This window comes from Homalodisca vitripennis, chromosome X (genome assembly GCF_021130785.1).
Source record: "Homalodisca vitripennis isolate AUS2020 chromosome X, UT_GWSS_2.1, whole genome shotgun sequence".
NCBI classification, from domain to species: Eukaryota; Metazoa; Arthropoda; class Insecta; order Hemiptera; family Cicadellidae; genus Homalodisca; species Homalodisca vitripennis.
In genome coordinates this window covers 139,730,345-139,753,771 of record NC_060215.1, presented here as the reverse complement: position 1 = coordinate 139,753,771, position 23,427 = coordinate 139,730,345, and the positions used below count along the sequence as shown (strand labels likewise).

At 35.1% G+C, this 23,427-nt stretch overlaps 1 protein-coding gene across 4 annotated transcripts in view; it reads left to right on the top strand.

Moving 5' to 3' along the window:
- LOC124369914 (splicing factor, suppressor of white-apricot homolog) overlaps nucleotides 1-23,427 on the top strand; it is a 104,866-nt gene that overhangs the window by 37,045 nt on the left and 44,394 nt on the right. For all 4 annotated transcript variants that reach the window (XM_046828094.1, XM_046828092.1, XM_046828091.1 and 1 more), the window contains exons 8-11: nucleotides 846-1,039; nucleotides 3,231-3,588; nucleotides 9,887-10,066; nucleotides 14,823-14,954. In XM_046828094.1, the coding sequence (XP_046684050.1) occupies nucleotides 846-1,039; nucleotides 3,231-3,588; nucleotides 9,887-10,066; nucleotides 14,823-14,954 (864 nt within the window). The remainder of the gene's footprint in view (nucleotides 1-845; nucleotides 1,040-3,230; nucleotides 3,589-9,886; nucleotides 10,067-14,822; nucleotides 14,955-23,427) is intronic.

Genomic DNA, 23,427 nt, shown 5'->3' with positions numbered 1-23,427 from the left:
ACCTCAAATTCAGAATAATTTTGATATGTCACAGACAGTGAAGTGTCATCAGTATACAGCCAAATGTTGCTGAAGCACCAGATATTTTTGGCAAATAATTTATGAAAAAGAGAAATAACGCCGGGTCTAGGGCAGACCCCTGAGGAACTACGCTGGAAACTGTGAACAAGAAATAATCAGCAAATCGCTGACATTCACAGCAGCTATAACTACGATGGCCTGAGTCTTTCTGGATTCTGTACAAGGTTGTTGTGGGATTCTGCAGTTTCCTGATTAATTATTTATGTCATCACGCTCTGTACTGGTGATTAAAATTTGCTTTCTCTCTATCGACTTCAACGTAAGAAGGTCAACATTTACACCCACTTTTGGGCAAAGATGAAACATTGAATGGTTCATTTAGTTGTCTACTCATACAAATGGTCTCTCTAAATTATCAGCAGGTATTTAAAATCCCAGTAATCCAATCACAACATTCTGAGTAACAGCAGATAAACTGTGTAGGCATAGGCCTTCCATCTTCACCGTCTGTATATCTTCATCATGGAATTTGGAACCATGATGGAAACATGGTCATGGAAACCCATATATTTTACAAGATAACCTTTTTCACCAATACTCAAACCCGCTATTATTTTGTGCCATACTGACTACAGCATGATAAACCTGGCTTTTGTCTCTAGTAAAGTTAACATTCATTTTTGGCTTTTTTGTGTCAAAACATATACATATTCATCATTCATGTGTTTATTGATAAGAATGATTCTAAATTTAATATTTACTACTGTTCACAAATAGATTCATTGATATAGTAATCGTAAAGCAAATTATGTTTTGTATTTCAGGCTCGGGACCGAATATTAATTTTACCCAACCTGGGCACTTCCTATACGAATACTATAGAAAACAGTACAAAACCACCTTTCAAACCACAAACGAGCCAAGGCCCTACCCGGCATATAATGGGGGCCCCACTGGAAGTGCACCTTCCGATGGTAATGAAAGACCAGACATGCCGGAGGAACAAAATACAATCCAGGTAAATAAGTACACATCGAATTTTCTATAAATTCAGAGGTTTTGTTTTGGTTAATATATTGTCTTCATGGATTGGTAGTGCATCTAGTATATGTGAAATATTTTTATGTTTCAAAATCAAGCCACCAATAATAATAAATAATACCAATAATGTGTGATTAAAAATTGTTATAAATTCCAACAGCTACTTAGTTATTTTTATTTTCAATGACATATTAATAATTTCTTTTAAAAGTTGTAGATAGATTATTGTATTATGTGTGTAGTTTTTCTTACCAGCAGTGACCAGTGTCTACAAGCCTATGTCTAGAAGGTCAGGAACTGTATTTGAATTTTCATGAATTGTATCAGTCATCCTTGCCTTGAATATCCTTGAATTCTAGAGAATGTGCTTGAATGAATTTATCATGATTTTGGGATTATATGCTTTGGATCTACAATCTAAATTAGCTTAAATGGCCTAAGTACTGTTTTTGGCAAGTAGTATACTCCCCATTATTTGTAATGGACTCATCCCAGTTATCACTGGTATAATGAGTTCACAAGATTCCAGACTGAGTTGTCATTTAACACTTGGCGATTCCGATCTTGTTGTGTGTTAGCTTTTATATCTCTCTGTGAGGTGTGTGATAAGCTCGCCTGTACTTCATGATTTGTGTAGATTGAGTGCTATGAAACCCGCCCCAGGCTCTATATATATTCCCCAAGATTTGTTGGAAGTTCTTTACGGACACCTCACTATTATTAAATTTAAAAGGTTGACAAACTAGATTTGAATAACTACTCATTTGATATTTACTCTATTCATTTTACATGGTGAAAAGGAACGTGTTCTTTTCAGCTTAGTTGCTCAAAAAGTATATTTTGACTGACAACATTTGGATTTTTTTCCTAAAGTTCATTTTTAACCTTTTAAGTGCTGTAGGTTTATATCTTCGTGTGCTGCTGAAAATCAAGTGAGTGCTGATGAGACACACACACACACACATATATATATATATATATATATATATATATATATATATATATATATATATATATATACTCGTGATTTTCTGGTGAAACATATGATCATATTGTTGTACTTGACGTATGAGGTGACAGACAACATTGTCTATTAGCTACATATCACCGCAGCAGCTCACCCTGTGGAGTTTGGGAGAGGGAACGGCCTTCCGTGATTCCCACTATGCTGTTCCAAGAGATCACTTCAAAATTAGCATATTTAGCTGACCATGCTCTTAAAATTTCCGTTAATTTTCCAAACTGACACTTCTACCTCCCTAAAAAAAGTGACCAAACCAACAAATTGTTGTGAATGTTTAGAGACAACAAATTATGTACCTTTCTTTTTTCCAAATATTTTAATGCATAATTAGTTTTGCTTCTAAATATTTATAACAGTAGTCTTCTTTTAGAATTGGAATTAACCATAGTCATAATCCATGCTAAAATTGATAAACTCACAACTTTGCAAACACACAAGCTATCAATTTTAAGTTATTTTAAGGAAAATTTTTTTATAAGTAAACTGATACAACGCAATGTTGAAGGACCCGACAGAACGTAACAAAGAGGTAGCACACAGGCGGATGGACTGCACATTTACTTTTGTACCCTGAAGTCAATAAGGCTCTTCTTAGGACGTTGTATACAAGTTTCAATTCTCTAGGAAATTCTATCAAGAATTGGTGTACAGACGGGTGGAAGGATGAATCCTTTCCTCACAGACACTTATGTCTTTTTTATGCAGTACTTTACTTGGTTGTCTTCCTTGATGAAGTATTTTCATCAATGTGTTTATTGAACATAATGAACAGATATAGTTATCATCATCGGAGATCGGATTTGTGAGAGATGCAATCAACAGGTCTCGTGTTGCATGAGCGGTGAGGAGATATACTCCTGTCATCAGCATCACATAACTGTTAGTTTGTGTGGCGCAGGAAACTGTTCATGGTATCTCATTAATCTGTTCCTTGCTCCGATTTACTTAGCGTATATGTGACAAAAGCACATTTACTGTTATCTGATATTGTGACCAGTGCTCTAAACGATAAAAATAAACATACCATTCTTGCTGTTCATATAATGAATCTATAAATAATTCACAGATGTATCCAATGTGCTGTATTCAATGGTTTTTGTGTTAATAAGGTGATTTTATATATAAATAGAATGTTGTGTTACAGGCACAAATTCCAAACACACTTGGTGAACGAAGTAAAGAAGAGAGGTTGACTCCTGTATTGAGACATCATATGGATGTTGTGGTACACAGTCCAGAGGCAAACGCACTTGGTGTACAAATTGAAGAACAATTATCACCAGTACTGACATCACCCCCATTCAGGATGAAAAGTATAAAAAATAATGAAGACAAGGTACTAAATGAAGTACCCCCAAAAGCTGTGCAAACCGCAGAAGCAAACATCGCAGAAGAAAAAGTATCCACAGCTCCCAATGAAAAGACAAAGAGTAAACCCTCCACAAGTCAACTGTCACAGCCGTCCAGCTCTGGTGATGGGAGCACAAGGACTGGTAAACCAGGTTCGTCTCAAGTATAGGTTTGTTTTTATTTACAAAAATACAGGAATAGAAAAACAAACAATATGGTGGGAAGTATTTTCTTTTCAAACTCAAAATCCGTAATGGTCTGCTAACAAATGAAATTTGGCCTCCCTTTCAGATCTATTTTTAACTCCTAATTTCTGGTAGTACAGGAGGCCATTGGAGCTATTTCCTACGGTTTGTGAGAGCTTGAGTCTTATACCGATTGTTGCAAAATTGTTTGTCAGTGAGATGTGTAAACGTACTCTTTCTTTAGTAAATAAAATAATAATAATAATATACAACCAACTCTTATTATATAACTCGTATTATTTATCCCAACTTATATAAATGACTCAACGACAAGGATGCCACTGATATTAGGTGAGAAGGAGGCCGAGCTTATCATCACGGCCGATGTGATGTCTGCTGATCCTACCTGGAAGCCACCCTGCCTCGTGCCTCGTCCGGTTGATCACAACATGACAACTCCACATTTCTTCATTATTTTTTTCTCTTGTTTCATTGCTATATTTTTGTTAATAACACTTTAATGAGTTATTTTAGGTAGTGAAAGCGAGTATTAATAAATGTATTATCATTAATTTTTACCAGGTCAATATAGAAGAGACCCGCTATTCCGAAAATCCACCTATTTCTAACAGAGCCCAAAAATAAATACTTTTAAATACTTTCTTATGCAAGACAAGTAAAAAAATGTGTTTCTTTAAGTTCAAAGCTAATTTGTATTATAGCTAAATTATGAAAGGTAAAAGAAAAAAAGTGTAAAACAGGGAATTTTACTTAAAATTACCATATTAATTAATAAAAATAAAATATAACTATTTACAAAACTGTTAAAATGCAATTAAACTGAAAAGTTCAATTACATTTTACTATAAAACAAGATAAATATGTCAAACCAATCACAACACTACCAATATGATGTAGATATAATAATAACGAGATACGTAGTAGACGGGCACGATCGTGACAAGCGAGAATACATACCACGGATATGTTTGGTTATGGCTCTGTAGGAGATGCCGAACTGACGAGCAGTTCGTCTGAATTAGAAAAAGGGCACTACCCACCTCCTGCCGCAGAGTGAAGGTCGTTTATAAATAACCAACCGATAAGCACATTGGCAACCACGATAAGCATGGAGCATGCACCGGGCATTTCAAAGACCTTTTGTAAACTAAAAACTCTCCAAGAGACATAATCTATAATATCGGATATAACTGTATTTGGTGTTTGGTCAAAGTCTTCCATTCTAATATATCTGTGTACGGCGAGGGAAGGTTTAACCCTTTTAGCCCCGGCGTCCGATATATCGGACAGAGGTGGTCTAGCTAAAATGCCCAACGTCCGATATACCGGACGTCTCGAGAATTTAATGTAGCTGGCTAATAATATGTCCAAATGCCATCAGTTTCGGTATAGTAGTCGGTGAAGAAACGGGCTACATGCAAAAACAATAAACCTTCCAATTGGCATCGTATTTCGTCGTCGTTGAGCGTAGTTTATTTGTTGATGTCAGCTGTCAGACGACTTCAGTTGCATTGTTGTATGCTGACTTATAACCTCAATTAGTTTGCGTGATTGAAAGCAGTTGTTTTTTGTGTGATTTATTGTATTATTAGTAAAAAAAAAGTAAACGTCGTAGAGAAAAGTTACCGGTGAGTGAAAACACTTTGATAAACACTATTATTGGTAATTTGGGATTATACCGACCACACTCAGACATGAATCGTTATTTGACATTTTGCTTCTACTGATTACTAGATTAGCATAGAACAATATTTCGTCAATATAAAACAGGAATTGTCTTATCGCAAACCCTCCCCATCCTCAGACAGAGGTCAAAGTCGAGCGGTCTAGTAGATAACGTGATTGCAGAGTCTCGCCGCCCTTTCAGCTGGTGCGTCGCTTTGTTGTACTTCCGTGTTTTACCTCTACATTTCTCCAAACACAAAAGTTCAATAAAAACAAACATGATCAAACTAAAACTAAACTCTTTATTGAAAAAACACTCAAAACTTGTTTTTATTCTTGATCACACTCCGCCACCCAAAATGCGAGTGCCATGCCTTCGCGCTGATGTCAACGAAAGAAAAACATCCCTCGAGATAGTACCTATCAGTAAAATATCAAATTCTAGAGGATCTGATAAGAAAGATAAGAAATATTGAATTGTAATGGAAAGGCAATTATGTCCGGTGCAAATCATGTGATGCCGCGTGGCCTGTCGTAATCGGGATTCTCGAGAAAGATAAGATAACAGCGACAACAATACCGATCACAATGCCTGGAAATGCTTGTAAGTTTGTAATTTTGTAATTAAAGAGTTGTTTTTTCGTTCTATCATGTTTGTTTCTATAAATTTATATTTTTGTGTTCTTCATACTGGTGTGGTCGGTATAATCCCAAAGTACCCTATTATTAGTGGTGAATGTGCTGTTTTTGAAGACATTGAATTGAGTTGTTTATATAAAATGTATATATTGTAAATATTATTTCTTTTACTTTTTTGAAAAATTAAACAAGTTTTAGTCTTACAAACCATTACAATTAGTTTGTGTTATTTTACAATTGTTATTATTTCAAAAGTTCAAAAACAAGTATACATATCTGTATACTTCTACTGACGTGTATGTGGAAATATATGAAGAAGTGCTTATGCAGCAATACAATTAATTGGATATATCTCCTGCATTTATCAAGGAAAGTTCTTCAAATTTTGTGTGTGTAGTAAGAAATATGTGTACAACAAAATTGTTTCATTTTTCAGGGGCTACAATTTTTTTTTCTACCCTTTATGTATGTCCAAACTATAAAAAATAAAAAAAATAAAAATTTTTTTATGTATAAATACGCTAAAAAAAACAAATCATTCTGTAAAAGTACTTTTTAACTATTACATCTAAGAGTACACTTATTTGTGAACAATTTAAAACAAAAACCTAAAAATTATCTTCAAAAATAAGAAAACTAGATGTATTTTCCCTCAATTCTGCACTACGGTCCCTTATCGCCATGGGCTTTCTGGCAAGTCCATGGAAAAATGGCTGGGGTTAAAAGGGTTAAAACTGTAGAAATTAATATAAAATACGTTTGTGAAAAAAACAATACAAAATATAATGTACAAGAAAGTTTCACAGCTAGAAAGTTACTGGCTTTTTCACAGCTAGGAATTCTTGAGTAGTACTGGAAGAAATTCACAATCATTTAATGGTGTAAAAGTTGTTTCAACAAATTCTAATGTCGGTCAGAGATTCTTCCACGATTTTTGTATTGTATCTTTATTGTTGTTAAGCCACGTTTCAGCAACCCAGTAAATCACATGTTTTACTATATTTTCCTTTTTTTTTTACATGTTTATAAGTTTTTGAAGGATTATGAGTTCATTTTTATCATCTTCATGTAAGGTACAAAACGGCATATTTCTGTATTTTTGTCTAACGGGCTGCAACACACCCTGGTCGATAGGTTGAAAATTTAAGTAAAATTTGGCAGAAAAATTGCTTTGATGTCTTCATAAACAAGTTACATTTCTTCTGGGTGGAACGGCGCATTGTCTATAAACATCAGAGCATGATCAGGCAATCCATTTCTTCTATTGAGTTTTTTTTTTTGTCTTGAGGGAAAAGGACGGTTTGTCCCCACGCTTGGTCTTAAAAAGTTCTTTGTGCCTCCCTTACTTAAATTTGTGTCCTCAAAGTCCGAGGCTTTTACAGAAGCCTGTCAGATTTGAGGGCTCCTGTTCTCTGATATCCTTGGGGCTGAGGAGATATGCTCCCAGGAATATTCTGAATTTTTGAGATGGCAGGACAATCTAACCAAATATGCTCTGCTGATTCCTCCTCTTCTCCACAGAGTCTACATTCGTCAGTCATTGAGCGCAGTTACTTAAGGGACAAATTGTTGATCAAACCATTCCTTGAACAAGTTGCAGTCCATCCAAGCTTTTATTTGATTCTTAAAATACATAGGAAGTGAGTTAATGTTAATGTTTTTGAACGTTTGTGGTTTTGCCGATTTGCCTTTTACCATCAGCGGACGTTTGTTTGTTGCCAAGGCTTTGCTGCAAGCTAAGACAGTTGAGCTACCCGCTCACTGGGTCGGTACGGTCGTCACGGCAGTCACGACATTTTTAGAGGGGGTGCGCGCACTGGATCGGGCGTTCCGCACTGTCCTCCTTCCGCCAAAACAGAAGTCAGTTTGGGAGAGGAACTGTTTAAAGATAAATGTGGAGGAAGAAATTGCAGTAGTGAGTGTGTTTTTGATAGAAGAAGAGGAGAGTGATAAAATAAGAAAAAGGAGGTTTTGGACTCATAACATTAACAGAAAAAGGTTATGGTGATTTGCGGTGAATTTCACGCTTTGTTCCCATAACTTATGGTTGAGTACTTCAAGATGACACACGACAATTTTGAAACACTATAACTGATGCTGGAAGCAGAATTATATAGAGGAGAGACTAATCGAACTTAGAACGGATTATTGACGCCCTAATGTATTAAGAAAATGGAGAAAAACCTGGTAGTTTCATCGCAGCTCCAATTTCTTCCCAGACTTTTTCTCTTCTCACATTGTTAAAATATTCCATCGTAGAAAGCTGAAAATGCCGTACCGACCGCGTACTGGATCGGTCGGGCGGATCCGCCGTCACGGAAATGTCCTACAGTTTGTAGTTCCAGACTTTCTATCGGACATACTGAAGGTGCGGAATGCCGTTGACGGCTGTGATGACGCAGTGAGCGCATGCTCATTTAATTCAATGCTTTTAACTTTTGAAAAATCCCGTGCTGACCCAGTGGACGCGTAGCTCTAGACGTTTATCCATTATAAACTCATTATAAGCTTTGAAAAAATCCTTTAGATAATTGGCAGCTGCTTAGTTGTCAGCTGACAGCTTCTCCCCAGCAATCCGTAAGCTGTCTAATTCCGTGCCTTTTCTTCTAATGATCCAAAAAACCTCAGTTGTAAATGAAGGATCACCATCCATAATGTTGTTTAGTTGAAGCGCCTTTTCTTTTACCAAAGGACCAGAAATAAGGGATTCCTTTCTGTCTCTGTTGAGTGAACCTCAAGAATGAGGCCTCATCAAGTTTTTCATATGAAGACACAGTAGTTTTTTAAGAGATTTTTCAATCAAAGCAGAACAAAACTGCTAAATTTTATCATAATTATTTTTTCAGTCACTAATCGTTGCTTTTCCGACACCATATTCAACTGGTAATTTAGATGCACTATCTAATTTTTCCAGTCTTTTTAGCACATCAAATTTTGTTGTAAACAACACGAATTCATTTACTTGCCATAATTAATGTTTAACAGTTGGTGTCAAGAACTACCATGACTAAGAACATAAGTAAAAAAAGCACAGTTACTCCGTACAGTAACTCAACACTCACAGAACAAACCTTTACAATATGTTTGCTATAAGTGCACACAGTCCATAAAAAAAACACTAGAGTGAACACTAACTTAATTATGACTAATGAGTCATGTGTTTGGAACGTAAGAGGGGGATGGATTGATAGGCATCGACGGATGAACGTACATATCTCCGAAGGTCACTTCCTTTCCTTTCCGACTTTCACTTGTTCACGAGCCGATAAACACAGATATGTCGATATTATTAATGAAATCCGCCTATTCCAAATTCCTGCAAGTTCGAACAGTATTCCACATATATGCATCCGCACCTGTGCACGCACACACACGCGCAAACACACACACACCACTGTATCTAAATGTAAGTTAATATATTTTGTGTTTTAGGTTATGTATTTTATTGTGTTTATTTTTAATTTCCTGTAGAACCATTTTTATTGTATTACAGTTAAATTATTGATATATTTTTATTATCATTTTCTAAATTGTCACTAGCTTGTAAAGAGATTAAGAAGATTGGGTGTGCTTTGTCAAAACTCTAATTAATGAACCAACCAAGAAAAAGGATTTCATGTGAAATTGTTTACCAATCACTAGTAATCATTAAGTTTAAAATATATGCTTAGACATTTCTGAATGGAATAGTTAAAATTACGTATTGGCTAAATATATTCAATGTATTGGCTAAGTATATTCAATGTATTGGCTAAGTATATTCAATGTATTGGCTAAGTATATTCAATAACTTTGTTTGGCTTGCCCAGTAGTTGTACAGAATCGAACAGAAAACGTTTATGTGTTTATTATTGGCAACTTTTGAAATATTATATGGACATAGATTTAGGGCTTATGGGTGGAATAAGACTTTACTTAATTTGTTTTGTCTGTTGTGTAGCTCCTGTGTCTTTCTCGATTAAGAAACCTAAGGAAGAGCGTCTGGAGCATGCCAGTATCTTCCCTCTTGAGGAATCTTCCAATGAAGAGGATGAGGAGGGGAAAGAACTCAAGAGTTCTAATCAAAAAGTGGAGACGGAAAAGTCTCAATCGCTTGAGAAGCAGCAATCGCCCATAAAGGGTAAGATGTAATTACGTAATTGACTCTTGATTAAACAGTTTAATTATATTTTAAAAGAATTCCTGGTGAGTAATTGTTGCTTTTAATTTAAACAAAACAAAAGACAACCAACATGTTGCTCTGTAGCAAAATAAGCCAATATCAATACCATGTTGCTTTGTAAATAAGCTGATTCAATACATTGCACATGTTTTAGTGGAGAAATGTATAACTAACATCTCAAAAGACATCACTGGGCAAGCAGAACCGGTGATATTACGCAATATAATTCAGTTGGAAACGTCAATCACGAAAAACTACGAGATGCATGTTCTTTGGAAGTTTTGCTGTCCGTAACACTACAGGAGTTTTGACTTTCTGTAAACTACAGGTCCACTCTCAAAGTGTTAAAACAATTCAATACATTAACCTTATAGCCTGATTTGTTCTAAACATAAGAGTAAAATATTCAAGGCAATAACTTAGTTCAGCTGTAAAGGAATAGGAACATGAATCTATGTTGGTAACATGAATAGGAAATCTTTACACATATGCCAAATTAATTGCTAGTTACTACCCTCACACCGCTGGAAAAAACAACTAGGCCAATGTGTCAAAACAAATTTTGGTTTTCAGTTTTACACAGTAACAGAATTACAATAAACTGTTTTGAACTGTATGTGATTTACGATTACTCTATCTGTATTTCAGTAAAAAAATAGCCCAATAAAATTTTGCAAGAAATATTAAAATAGAATTTCTGTTTTTGTGATCCTAAATAGTGTTGATTACAAAGTAACTTTTAATAGGGTCATACTTACAAAGTATGATTGGGCATAGTCGTTGATTGAATATTGTATGTTTAATTAATATAACACTCTACAAACAGAATTTGTCTGTTCTATATGAAGACGTCAGGGGAAAAACAAGCTCAGTCACATTTTGCAAACTTTTCAGGAAATAGATTTTAAAGTTTAAAGTCTAGTTTCTAAGTTAGTTTTAAGGTCAGGTTATTTTTTAAATGCTATTGTTAATATTTAACTCTTTTAATTTCACTATTTAATTGTGTATTTAAAAAAAAAATAAATATTAACATCAACGTTTTTAAAATATTTGGTTAAAGTACAGTTTTTACAGTGAAAAAACAGGCTCATCCCGGACTGAGCCTGTTCTTTCCCCATCGTACTAAAACGAGGATTGAGACTAGGATAGTTAACACAAACCCAAGTCCAAAATAATACAGATATTTATTTTACATATAAAACTTAGCACATTGAAAATATAATTTAATTTGGATTGGCTTCATTTAAGACCCTAATTTTATTCATCCAAATGGGGAAGATTGGTGAAGTATTCTTGGGCAGCACTACTACAAAATATCTTTAAATCTTTCAAGTCATTTGTATTTGGCCTTCTTGATTAGGCAGTGGACCTGTAACAAAATAATAAATTGCAATAAGGCCTAGCAAGTTAAAATTGTTTAACAGTTAAATTAGGTTCTTTAAAATGTTCACTTTACCATCATAAGATTTTTTCTGGCATTAGAAATTCATTTTCAGCACATACTGTTGAAGAATGGGTTTTTTTCTTTGGCAGGATTGAACATTTGTCCCACGCTGCATAGTAAGAACTCCTCAGCACAATTTTTGTTCATTACCATTGCCTTCCTTGGAAATTTTAAGCTCCTTTATAGTCCTGGTAGCAAATGGGCATTTTTTCATATATAATGTGTCCAAGAATTTTGTCCACTGTCTACAGAATTGATTGTCAATACTCACAACTTTTAAAGGGAAAAAGGGTTCTTTCTAGCATTTTCAAAAACTTCAATCCAATCTGAAGGAAGTTCTGCCTTAGATTTTGTGTGTTGACAAGCCCCATATTCTTGTCGCATTCCATGTATGAATGGCCACGCACAGGGAAATGTTACTTTGATGGAGTCAAGTTTCTTTGCTTCATAAACAAGATAATGTAAAAATCTTATCATTGTGAAGTTTTTTGTTCTGGCCCGAGCAAGAGTCACAGAATATGTGAAGGTGTCTAATTTTTTCATCCAGATGTTCATAGACAAAATTGTGTAGGAAAGAAGAAACATCATCACTCCCTTTCTTTCCTTCAGTCTCAGGATATAGGTAAAAAAATACTTTTCGCACTAGACAACTCATGTATGTTAAAAGCATACATTGATAACTGCCGCTTGTAGTAGATGTCATTAGTGGTAATATTCGGCAATTGTAAATTTCTTACCAAAGTCCATACTTATGGCCTCATGTTCCACTGATTGCTTACATAATTGTTTGGCACGTGTTTTCCTTTTGTAGAAACACATCTGCTTTGATTTTGTGGAGTTTTGCTTCATTTTCAAGAGAAGTTTATTTCCTTATTAATGTTAGCAACATCATCGGATTCTCTGTTATTTTTTAATTGTTTCTGTAGCCCTGTAATTTTGGCCGTTAGTTCAACGCACTTACTGCAAGTGTCAGTTCTGGGGTAGCCAAAACTGATGTTAAAGTCACTGCAAAAACATTGTCTATATGTTTCATATGATACCTTTGCATTTGGATATTTTGTCTGAAACATTTGATGCATTTTTCGAAAACATTCAATTCTTCAGGTAGGTAGGTTTTGTTACTTTTGTGGAGGCTATAGTGCGATGATCTTCCTTTAAATGATTTTATGTGATCACGTATAAGATCTACAGTTTCATTAGATACTCTATGTGGCCTATTTAAATGTTTACCACGTTTGTCCTTTGGTGAAGTGCCAGCAGATTTAAGACTCTTAACCAAGAACTCAACTTTGGCTTTGGAAATTCCGTGAATAGAAATGAATGCCTTACGACAAATGCTTTCTTCTACTAACAGTTTATCTTTCAATACTCGTACTTTATAGGCATAAGATGCTTGATTTTCTCTAGCATTTTCTACTCTAGGGCCTTCTACGCTGAACAGGTATGACAGTTATTAACCCACATAAATAGCTATTTTGTTCATCATGTGACCTCATAAGATTAAAGTCGGAGAGAATCTTATTCCGAGATGTCTCATTTACTCGTCTGAAACAGCCACGAAAGCAAACACTGACAGTCACTGCCATTTCATGGCTTTGAATTTTTAGCATTTTACTCACAGCCGACATCCTGCCATATTTTTTCCGTTTTTTTTTGAAAGCTGCTCGTTGGTTTGCTTTGTTGCAGCAAGGCATTGCACTTGAGGAATATCGTCCTCTCCACTATCCATGCCAATAACTTAAATATACAAGGCCTAAGCAATATATCTACAGTTATCTTGCTACTCACACAACTAATGTTTGGAGGTTATGTTGAATTTGCACTTGTTCTGACACATTCACTAAAAAATTAGCCTACATCACATTTCCCTCTTTAGCTCAACTACAAACATAAAAACATAAGCTTACTATCTTCACTTGCAGAGGAACTTTACAATCATAACAGAGTGAACATGTTAACAGGATTAACTTTTAAAACAACACCACCAATCCAATCCAAGAAAGACAAAATAAACAGATCAGCTGATCCCACTCCCACAGTTCTCAGCTGGACTGAGCCTTTTTTTCCCCACAAAAGTAGGACTAAGCTCGTTCTTCCCCAGGACGTGGATTTTTCTTATTCTTATTACTAGGGACTGAGCTTGTTTTTGCCCAAAATTGATGTATAGATATGTTTAACAATGTTCAATTTTATTATAAATAGAAAAAAACGTATTTTGAAAAAAATGGACTGAGCCTGTTTTTCCCCCTGACGTCTTCATATGATAGTGCATTTATATTTCTGTGAAGTTTTTAAATACATTTATTCTTTATAGTGGTGTTTGTTAGTTTGTTCACTTTTTGCTAAAGAAAATCTCTTTAAATCTGACTTGTTTTTATGGTATTTTTGTATTATTCGTAGTCAACTACTTTTGGAAGAGTTTTTCCTACCTAGGATTCAAAGAAACTACATTATTAGAAAGAACAAGACTTTATTTGACTTATTGTAAAAATTACATGTCATTCTGACAATCGATTCTTGTTTTCTGCCTCCCAAAAGGAAGCAACATCAGCGAGAAAGAGACCACTCAGTCTAACTTTTTATATTTATAATACGTACATGCGTACGAGCATTTACCTACTTATAGCCTAATAAAAAATAGTATATAGAAACAGAGTGGCCTCTTTGCCGACATCGCTTCCTTTAGGGAGGCAGAAAACAATCTCAGTCTTGTTGGTCAGTGTTGTTGGTAGAAGGGGAAGTCAGCTTTGAACCAGCCTCTCCAGTCAAAGTAGGCTTGGGGTGGCACGCCCTTATGTCTAGGCTAGCAAAAACCTTTGACACTTAAGGAGCCCCACCAACTCCAACAGTCATCTCCCGCAGTAGACTAAACCTATTGATCTACCCTTGCACCCCAGAACCTCAACATTTGCAGTTAGTTATGTGCCGCTCCTGGATATTCATAGGGTTCTCTAGATTTAAGTGACACCGGTTTTAGTTGTACCCAGTGTACGTTCAACTGGAAGGTATAAACCAGTCAGAAGTGAACCCTCCTGGGGAAACGAAACAGCTTGTAAGCCAGTAAAAAGGATTTGTAATATAAAAATGTGTAACTGTCAATTTTTGCGCCAAAATACACAGTGGAGAACTCTTACACTGTGTCCATCCAGTAAGCAAAACAATGTAATGTCTGTACACTGCCTTTTGTAATGTATATATTACCGTTGATAGTGTATATTACATTGTGACAACAGCATTAAGCTAGACTATCTGGCTGGTTTATTATTTCAGAAAATGTACGGGAAGATCTCGACTTTTCTGCTGTTATTGACTGGCTCAATAAAGAGCAAGAAGAAATCAATAAATCTAAGAAAAGAGCAGTAGAAAAGACCAGTGATACCACGAGTCAAAAAAGTACAAAAGGTAAGAATCAAATTTAGCAACACTGGTAACTAAATTTCAACTAAGTTTAACAGATGGTAGACTTGAAAATCTTTTTGTGTTTATACTGTTATTACCACATGGTAAATTGACAAAATATTAACAGATTTCTTGCATCATACATAGTTTTATTTACTGTTTTATTATGTAAAACATATTTTACTGTTTTTGTGTGTTTCTTAATCTGTTGAAAAACAGAGTTAGAATTAAATTTTGAATTTTCTTTAAAGTCTGAGCATAAAGGTAGATATTTTTATACAATCTAAGTGTAATATTACATTTAAAAACACAATACTTAAAAACTAAATATTTCTGTATAGAGTTTCTAACAAACACAATTTGTAAATTTTTATTTCTTATCAACTAAATAGATTTTATAGCCATTTATCTTTAATAAATTTAATATTCAGGTCATAAGACAGTAATATCACTTTTTGAAAAGTAGAATAGGACAATTTTACAACTTTTGTATGGACCAAGTTATTATCTGCTTTGATACTGTGTATATTAAGCAAAGTTTATATTTTTAGCAATATGCCACAGCAGTTCCCAAATACAGTTAAATGTTTATTTTCCAAATAAAGAAGTTATATTCCTTCCAAATGGATTTGTATCCATATTTAAAATCATGTCTCTTGACAAAGTGTGTCATGTTTGTTGACTGCTTCTGTCCTCAAGCGAGGTATCCGTCCAAAGGCATGATGAAATATAGGTTTTTAGACTAAAACTGTAGGTTTGATTGTATATTTCTGAAGTACAAATTGTAACATTATTAGGGGCGGTTTTACTTAACAACCATTAAAGTCAAAGAAAAATTTCAAATTACTTTTATTAACCATAGATGTAATATACTGTAACATTTTTTTTTTGTGAACCTTAAATTTTATAACAGAGAGTAAGAGTTAGATTTTATTAACTTTGGCAGACAGGCCTGATCAACCTGGAAAATCCATATCAGCTGGCTATTAAACAGCTGCAGCTCCAGCTGGCCAAACAACAATTGACTCCTACTTCCTGTTGGACTTTGTTACTGACTGTTAGGCTTCACGAGGCTTATCCTCTCTCTCTCATGGCGATAGTTTGAAGATTTCAGTTGGAAATTGAGTCTCCACGAGGTTATCTATAATGTCTTTACCTACATTGCTCCCTTCCTGCCCATTACTGGATTGTTGCCAAGGTGAGGTATTTTAATATTCTTTTAAGTCAAATAATGTGTGCTACCAAGAAATTATAAATACTTTTGAATACAGATACTTGGAATTAATTTTTCTTTTCTCAACCAACCAGAGTAAATATATTAGTGAAATTAAGAAGCAGAGAATTACTTGAGCCTTTATTAATTTTTAAGTTGTACTCATAAATATAAATCCTTTCAGATGTAAATATTATCATAGTTAATGTCATATTTTCTAGATAAATGGTTTATATTTTCTTAGATCAAACATATGTTGTGCAATGGTTAGAGAACTTTAAATAATAATAAAATTTGAAATAACAACAACAAATGTACTTTAGGTAATAAATAGTGTTGTTGGTGGCCTATAGTTAAAAAATTATCTGTTAGTTGTTTTTATTTTTGCTGTTGTTTGTAAATTCAGGATAAATAAATGTTGGTAATTTATGCTACGTGCTTTGTCAAAATGTAAGTAAGAAAAGGCATTTGTAGAATAAATAGGAAACAAATATGAAAAGATGTTTTCAAGTGAATTCTATTTAAAGTTTTTTTATTCCTTTTCTTTAAATTTACCTTGTATTTAACTCACTCTTACTTGGTTTGGTTATAAGGTCACATTAATTTTACAACATCATTCAGTAACGGTCTTTTCCTTGGTTCTGACTCCGTTCTCCTACCACACTACTACTGGAAACAAGGTGGCGCCCTCGGATAGTACCGTTAACAGTTAACTCTACTACGCCGTTAACTTGTGAAAACCACACCTACCTTCCCACCCCCTAGACTGAGCAAAACTGGGACCGCTACATTGAGTTTGAAGATTGTTTCAGTTGGAAATTGAGTCTCACGAGGTTATCTATAATGTGTCTTTACCTACATTGCTCCCTTCCTGGCCCATTATGGATTGTTGCCAAGGATTTGGATTTGTTCAGCGGTTTGTGTGCCTCCACATAGGTCTGCGTACCACTACATTACTCAGTGCCCGTGCCATACCTGCTACTGTGCCTTCCTCCCTGACCGTGAGCCCTTACGGAGGCGTATGGTTGTGATCTACGTAGTTGAATAATTATTATTATATTTTCTTTCTTTATTGGATCACATATTGATGTTTAATGTTTTAATGTGCTTTGTGTAAATATGTGTCTAGTTTATGTAAGTATTGTTTGATTGATATCTATGGGTAAAATACCAGAAGTACTAGTGGCCGGCCAAGGTAATGTTGTTTAGTGTATAATTACTGGTGTTTAGGGTATATTGTATTGATAAATCTAAGGGTTACCTGTACCCTCAGACTGTTGAGATCCAAATACAGAAATGGTAATCAAACCTTTTGTCCCATGATATGAAATGTAAAATTACATAATTTTAATAAATATTTCATTTGATAAATGTTTCTTGTGCAATAAAAAAAAAAACAGACTTTTAGAATTTTTCTAAACTTAATGATTAACGAATGAGAGTTTAGCTTTCTTACATGTATTTTCCTTTTCTTAAATTTACCTTGTATTTAACTCACTCTACTTTGGTTGGTTATAAAGTCATTAATTTTACAACATCATTCACAGGGTAAACGGGTCGTTCCTTGTTCTGACTCGTTCTCCTACCACACTACTACTATAAACAAGGTGGCGCCTCGGATATTACCGTTAACAGTTAACTCTACTACGCCGTTAACTTGTGAAAACCACACCTACCCTTCCCACCCCCTAGACTGAGCAAACTGGGACCGCTACATTGGCGCCCAACGTGGGGCCCGATATGTGCAATTGGTCTACAAGACTCTACCGTATTGACTACGTCACAAAGGGAAGAAGACTTAAATAATCTTTTGGAGAAGTACTTTTGCAATCAAGGAGAGAAAATTAGGAAGAACCCATTTATGCAGCATAAAATTGACACGGAGATGCTTCTCCCATAAAGCAACGCTACATCACTATCCCATCTCCCGCTAGATTGCAGCTTGTGTATGCCGAACTTGATAAAATTGATTGAACTGGGTGTTGTAGAACCTTCAAGAAGTGCTTGGTCCTCCCCAATCATACTTGTGGACAAACCTGATGGTGGCCAAAGGTTTATGCGTCGATTTCCGGAAAGTCAACTCAGTCACTTGCAGAGATGCTTACCCCTTACCTCATGTCACTTCGATTTTGGATCGCTTAAGGGATGCCCAATACTTGTCTGCGTTGGATATCAAAAGCGCTTACTGCAGATTCCCCTTGAAGCTTCAAGTAAAGAGAAAACTGCCTTTACAATCCAAGAAGAGGTCTTTTCCACTTTAATGTTCTCCCATTTTGGACTCCACACATGCACCAGCCACCTGGCAACGATTGGTTGATAATATATTAGGGATGGACTTGGAACCTTTTGTCTTTATCTACCTTGATGACGTAATAATAGTCACACAGACCTTTGAGAAACATCTTGAAATTCTGGAAGAAGTCTTGAAAGTGCTTGCAACGTCTAGACTGAAACGTCAATCCCGGTTCCCTAATTTATACAAACAAACATCACTTATGACTATGATAAGGACAATTTAATGAAGTTTACCACTGTATATTGAAAAAATCATCAGCGAAGCTTATGGGACCTTTAAATATAGAAGACATGTAATCAGACAACTGCTTTACCTTAAGGACGATATCGTTTTAGCAAAAAAAAAATTCTTTATCGTTACTTTAAACGAACCTCATCATTTGCTTTAACATCTTGCCAGCATAGCCCAATGTAACCTTTGGCATATGGCTATAGTACTTTGCATACATACAGGCTGAAGGAAGAAGGGTGTTTGTCATATACTTAACTAGCGCAGAGTTTCCAGCAACAAGATTATAGCCATCAGGAAGCATAGGATTTGAATCCAAAATATTGTTCATCTTCAGATACCACTTGTCCCCAATCGGAAAAACAGTTTAGTGAGGGAATCAACGATAAATTCTGCAGGTACAGATTCTAATGGGTTCCTAGATAAAAGATCCGGAACGACGTGTTCTTTACCTTTGCGATTGCAGCAAAGTGAAGTTAAAAGGTTGAAGACGTAATGCCCACCGTGCCAATCTTCCTTGAGGATCTTTTAAATTATGAAGCCATAACAAACTGTGATGGTCAGTTACAACAACAAAGTGAACTCCTTCTATATAAGGGCGGAACTTTTCAATTGACCAAATGACGGCCAAACACTCCCGCTCTGTAGCAGAAAACTTTTGCTCAGTTTTGCTCAATGTCCGACTTGCATAGGCAATCACATTTTCTCCTTCCTCTGACATCTGGGAGAGTACCGCTCCAACACCAACAGCCGAAGCGTCACAAGAAATGGTGATTGGGCGCCAAATGTAGCGGTCCCAGTTTGCTCAGTCTAGGGGGTGGGAAGGTTAGGTGTGGTTTTCACAAGTTGAACGGCGTAGTAGAGTTAAACTGTTAACGGTACTATCCGAGGGCGCCACCTTGTTTCCAGTAGTAGTGTGGTAGGAGAGAACGGAGTCAGAACAAGGAAAAGACCCTTAGAGTTAACTGTTAACGGTAACTATCCGAGGGCGCCACCTTGTTTCCAGTAGTGTTGTGGTAGGAGAACGGAGTCAGAACAAGGAAAAGACCCGTTACTGAATGATGTTGTAAAATTAATGACCTTATAACCAACCAAAGTAAGAGTGAGTTAAATACAAGGTAAATTTAAGAAAAGGAAATACATGTAAGAAAGCTAAACTCATTCAATGTAATCATTAAGTTTAGAAAAATTCTAAAAGTCTTTTTTTTTTTTATTGCACAAGAAACATTTATCAAATGAAATATTTATTAAAATTATGTAATTTTACATTTCATATCATGGAAAAAGGTTTGATTACCATTTCTGTATTTGGATCTCAACAGTCCTGAGGGTACAGGTAACCCTTAGATTTATCAATACAATATACCCCAAAACACCAGTAATTATACACTAAACAACATTACCTTGGCCGGCCACTAGTACTTCTGGTATTTTACCCATAGAGATCAATCAAAACAATACTTACATAAACTAGACACATATTTACACAAAGCACATTAAACATCAATATGTATCCAATAAAGAAAGATATTTATAAGTAATTATTCAACTACGTAGATCACAACCATACGCCTCCGTAAGGGCTCACGGTCAGGGAGGAAGGCACAGTAGCAGGTATGGCACCGGGCACTGAGTAGGTAGTGGTACGCAGACCTATGTGGAGGCACACAAACCGCTCCTGAACAAATCCCTTGGCAACAATCCAGTAAATGGGCCAGGAAGGGAGCAATGTAGGTAAAGACATTATAGATAACCTCGTGGAGACTCAATTTTCCAACTGAACAATCTTCAAACTCAATGTAGCGGTCCCAGTTTGCTCAGTCTAGGGGGGGTGGGAAGGGTAGGTGTGGTTTTCACAAGTTAACGGCGTAGTAGAGAGTTAACTGTTAACGGTACTATCCGAGGCGCCACCTTGTTTCCAGTAGTAGTGTGGTAGGAGAACGGAGTCAGAACAAGGAAAAGACCCGTTACTGAATGATGTTGTAAAATTAATGACCTTATAACCAACCAAAGTAAGAGTGAGTTAAATACAAGGTAAATTTAAGAAAAGGAATAAAATAAGCTTTAAATAGAATTCACTTGAAAACAACTTTTCATATTTGTTTCCTATTCTACAAATGCCTTTTCTTACTTACATTTTGACAAAGCACGTAGCATAAATTACCAACATTTATTATCCTGAATTTACAAACAACAGCAAAAATAAAACAGACTAAACCAGATAATTTTTTAACTTATAGGCCACACAACACTATTTTATTACCTAAAGTACATTTTGTTGTTATTTCAAATGCATTATTTAAAATAAAAAGTTCTAACCATTGCAACAACATATGTTTGGATCTAAGAAAATATGAACCATTAAAACACTATGATAATATTTACAATCTGAAAGGATTTATATTTATGAGTACAACTTACAAATTAATAAAGGCTCAAGTAATTTCTGCTTCTTAATTTCACTAATATATTTACTCTGGTTGGTTGAGAAAAAGAAAAATTAATTCCAAGTATCTGTATTCAAAAGTATTTATAATTTCTTGGTAGCAGCACACATTATTTGACTTAAAAGAATATTAAAATACCTCACCTTGGCAACAATCCAGTAATGGGCCAGGAAGGGAGCAATGTAGGTAAAGACATTATAGATAACCTCGTGGAGACTCAATTTCCAACTGAACAATCTTCAAACTATCGCCATGAGAGAGAGAGGAGGATAAGCCTCGTGAAGCCTAACAGTCAGTAACAAAGTCCAACAGGAAGTAGGAGTCAATTGTTGTTTGGCCAGCTGAGCTGCAGCTGTTTTAATAGCCAGCTGATATGGATTTTCCAGGTTGATCAGGCCTGTCTGCCAAAGTTAATAAAATCTAACTCTTACTCTCTGTTATAAAATTTAAGGTTCACAAAAAAAAAATGTTACAATACCAATCTTAACACTTTCCACATGATAGTATTAACTTAATAAATGTAACATTTCTATTTTTTTCATCAATCTCCGTTTCACTTGAATAGAAAATATTGTTACTAGAGAACTCAAATCATCGACTGGAAGTGTCCTACTTGTGCTGTCTTGTTATATTTAAATTTCTATTTTAATTGTCTACCGACAGGACACAAGAACACTTTTTACGCTAATAAAATTGAACTAAATTATAAATAATGAACAGTTCCGTATTATTGATCTGTTAATTTAATAAAATTTGCTCCACGGAGAAAAATAAGGTGTGTGTTTGTTGAAGGTGTTGAAGGACATGATTTACCACACAGTCTGTAATCATAATAAAAGTAGGATTTAAAATTTCAAAAATGTTGCCAAGTTAAAAGTTGGTATATATATATATATATATATATATATATATATATATATATATATATATATATTTCTAATTCAATTTTTTGTTTTTTTCTGAAAAATGGCCCCTGTAAACTATATTTTTCATTCTTTCTATGTATTTCAATACTGATATTTAATTTTGTGCACTGTATAGAATCATACATGTATGCACAACAGACCGTCCTTAATGTATGTATGTAATGTATGTCCTTAGATAGGGGAACCGCTTTTAACGGATTCCTTCCACTGCAGCTTTAACATAATACAATTGAATTGTTCTGTATTATTAAAACTGAATTTCAATTACGATTAATGTTGACCCCTAAAGAAAAATACTACAAGCAATATGTGAATAAATATACTTCTTCAGAGTATTCTTAGTGCATACATAGTATTGAGATTTAGTGAGGAACAAGAAAACCAGGATTGATTTTCTCGTTTAAATGTTCTTAGTTAAGACCCAAATTGTTTTTCTTCTTCAGATTTCGATATTCACGTCATAAATTTGTGACTGAATATATACTATGTGGTCGGTCCATTTTAAGCGGTAATAAAAAATATATCAATGTATATCAAGTTCATATGTATTTGATTCTCTTTATATGTTTGAATCTACGATTTGAGTTGGTATAATTGCCACACTGATGTATTTTCCAATCCTTTACGTTGTATTCAGTATTATTAGTGCTTAATGAACTCCCTTAAACTACACTGTAATCGACAGTTCGAGAATTGCTATTCCCCCTACACTGCTTGTTGCCTTCCACTTAATCCTTTCCCGTACACATGAAGTAATGCCGATTTGCCTATCGCGATATCTATATTCAGCCGCTCAAGCAAAATATGTACAGTAGAACCCCTCATATCCGGCCACCACGGGACCGAGCCCCTGGCCGGATAACGATTCGGCCGGATAAACCAACCTACAGTACACAGCACTTGACGAAACAAAACAATTGTACTGTACTGTACTAACCGCACTGGAAATAATCAACAAACTGTTTACAGGTTAAACCTATTAGCTCACCTGAGGACAACACAGGAAAATGTAAACAAATAGATACACCAAAATAACGCAAGAGTCGTGGGAGACTAGTGCGTGCAACTGCGCGTCTGCAAGCCGTGGTAAATAAATTTCGATATTGGCTTCTGGGAAGTGGCCGGATAAACCGAGGTGCGGTAAAACCGAGGCCGGATATGAGGGGTTCTACTGTAGTGGTTAACGTTTTACTTCTTACAAAAGTTGCCTTTTAAGCTAAAATTAAGGTTTTAAGATAACACTAACACTGATTAAAGTACCAAAATGCGTTTTAAAGGTACATACTAAGGTGATAAAATATTTTTAGTTTTTTCACCTTCATTTGTGAAGTGACAGTTTATGTTTAATGTTAAAGTTGCAAAAGTA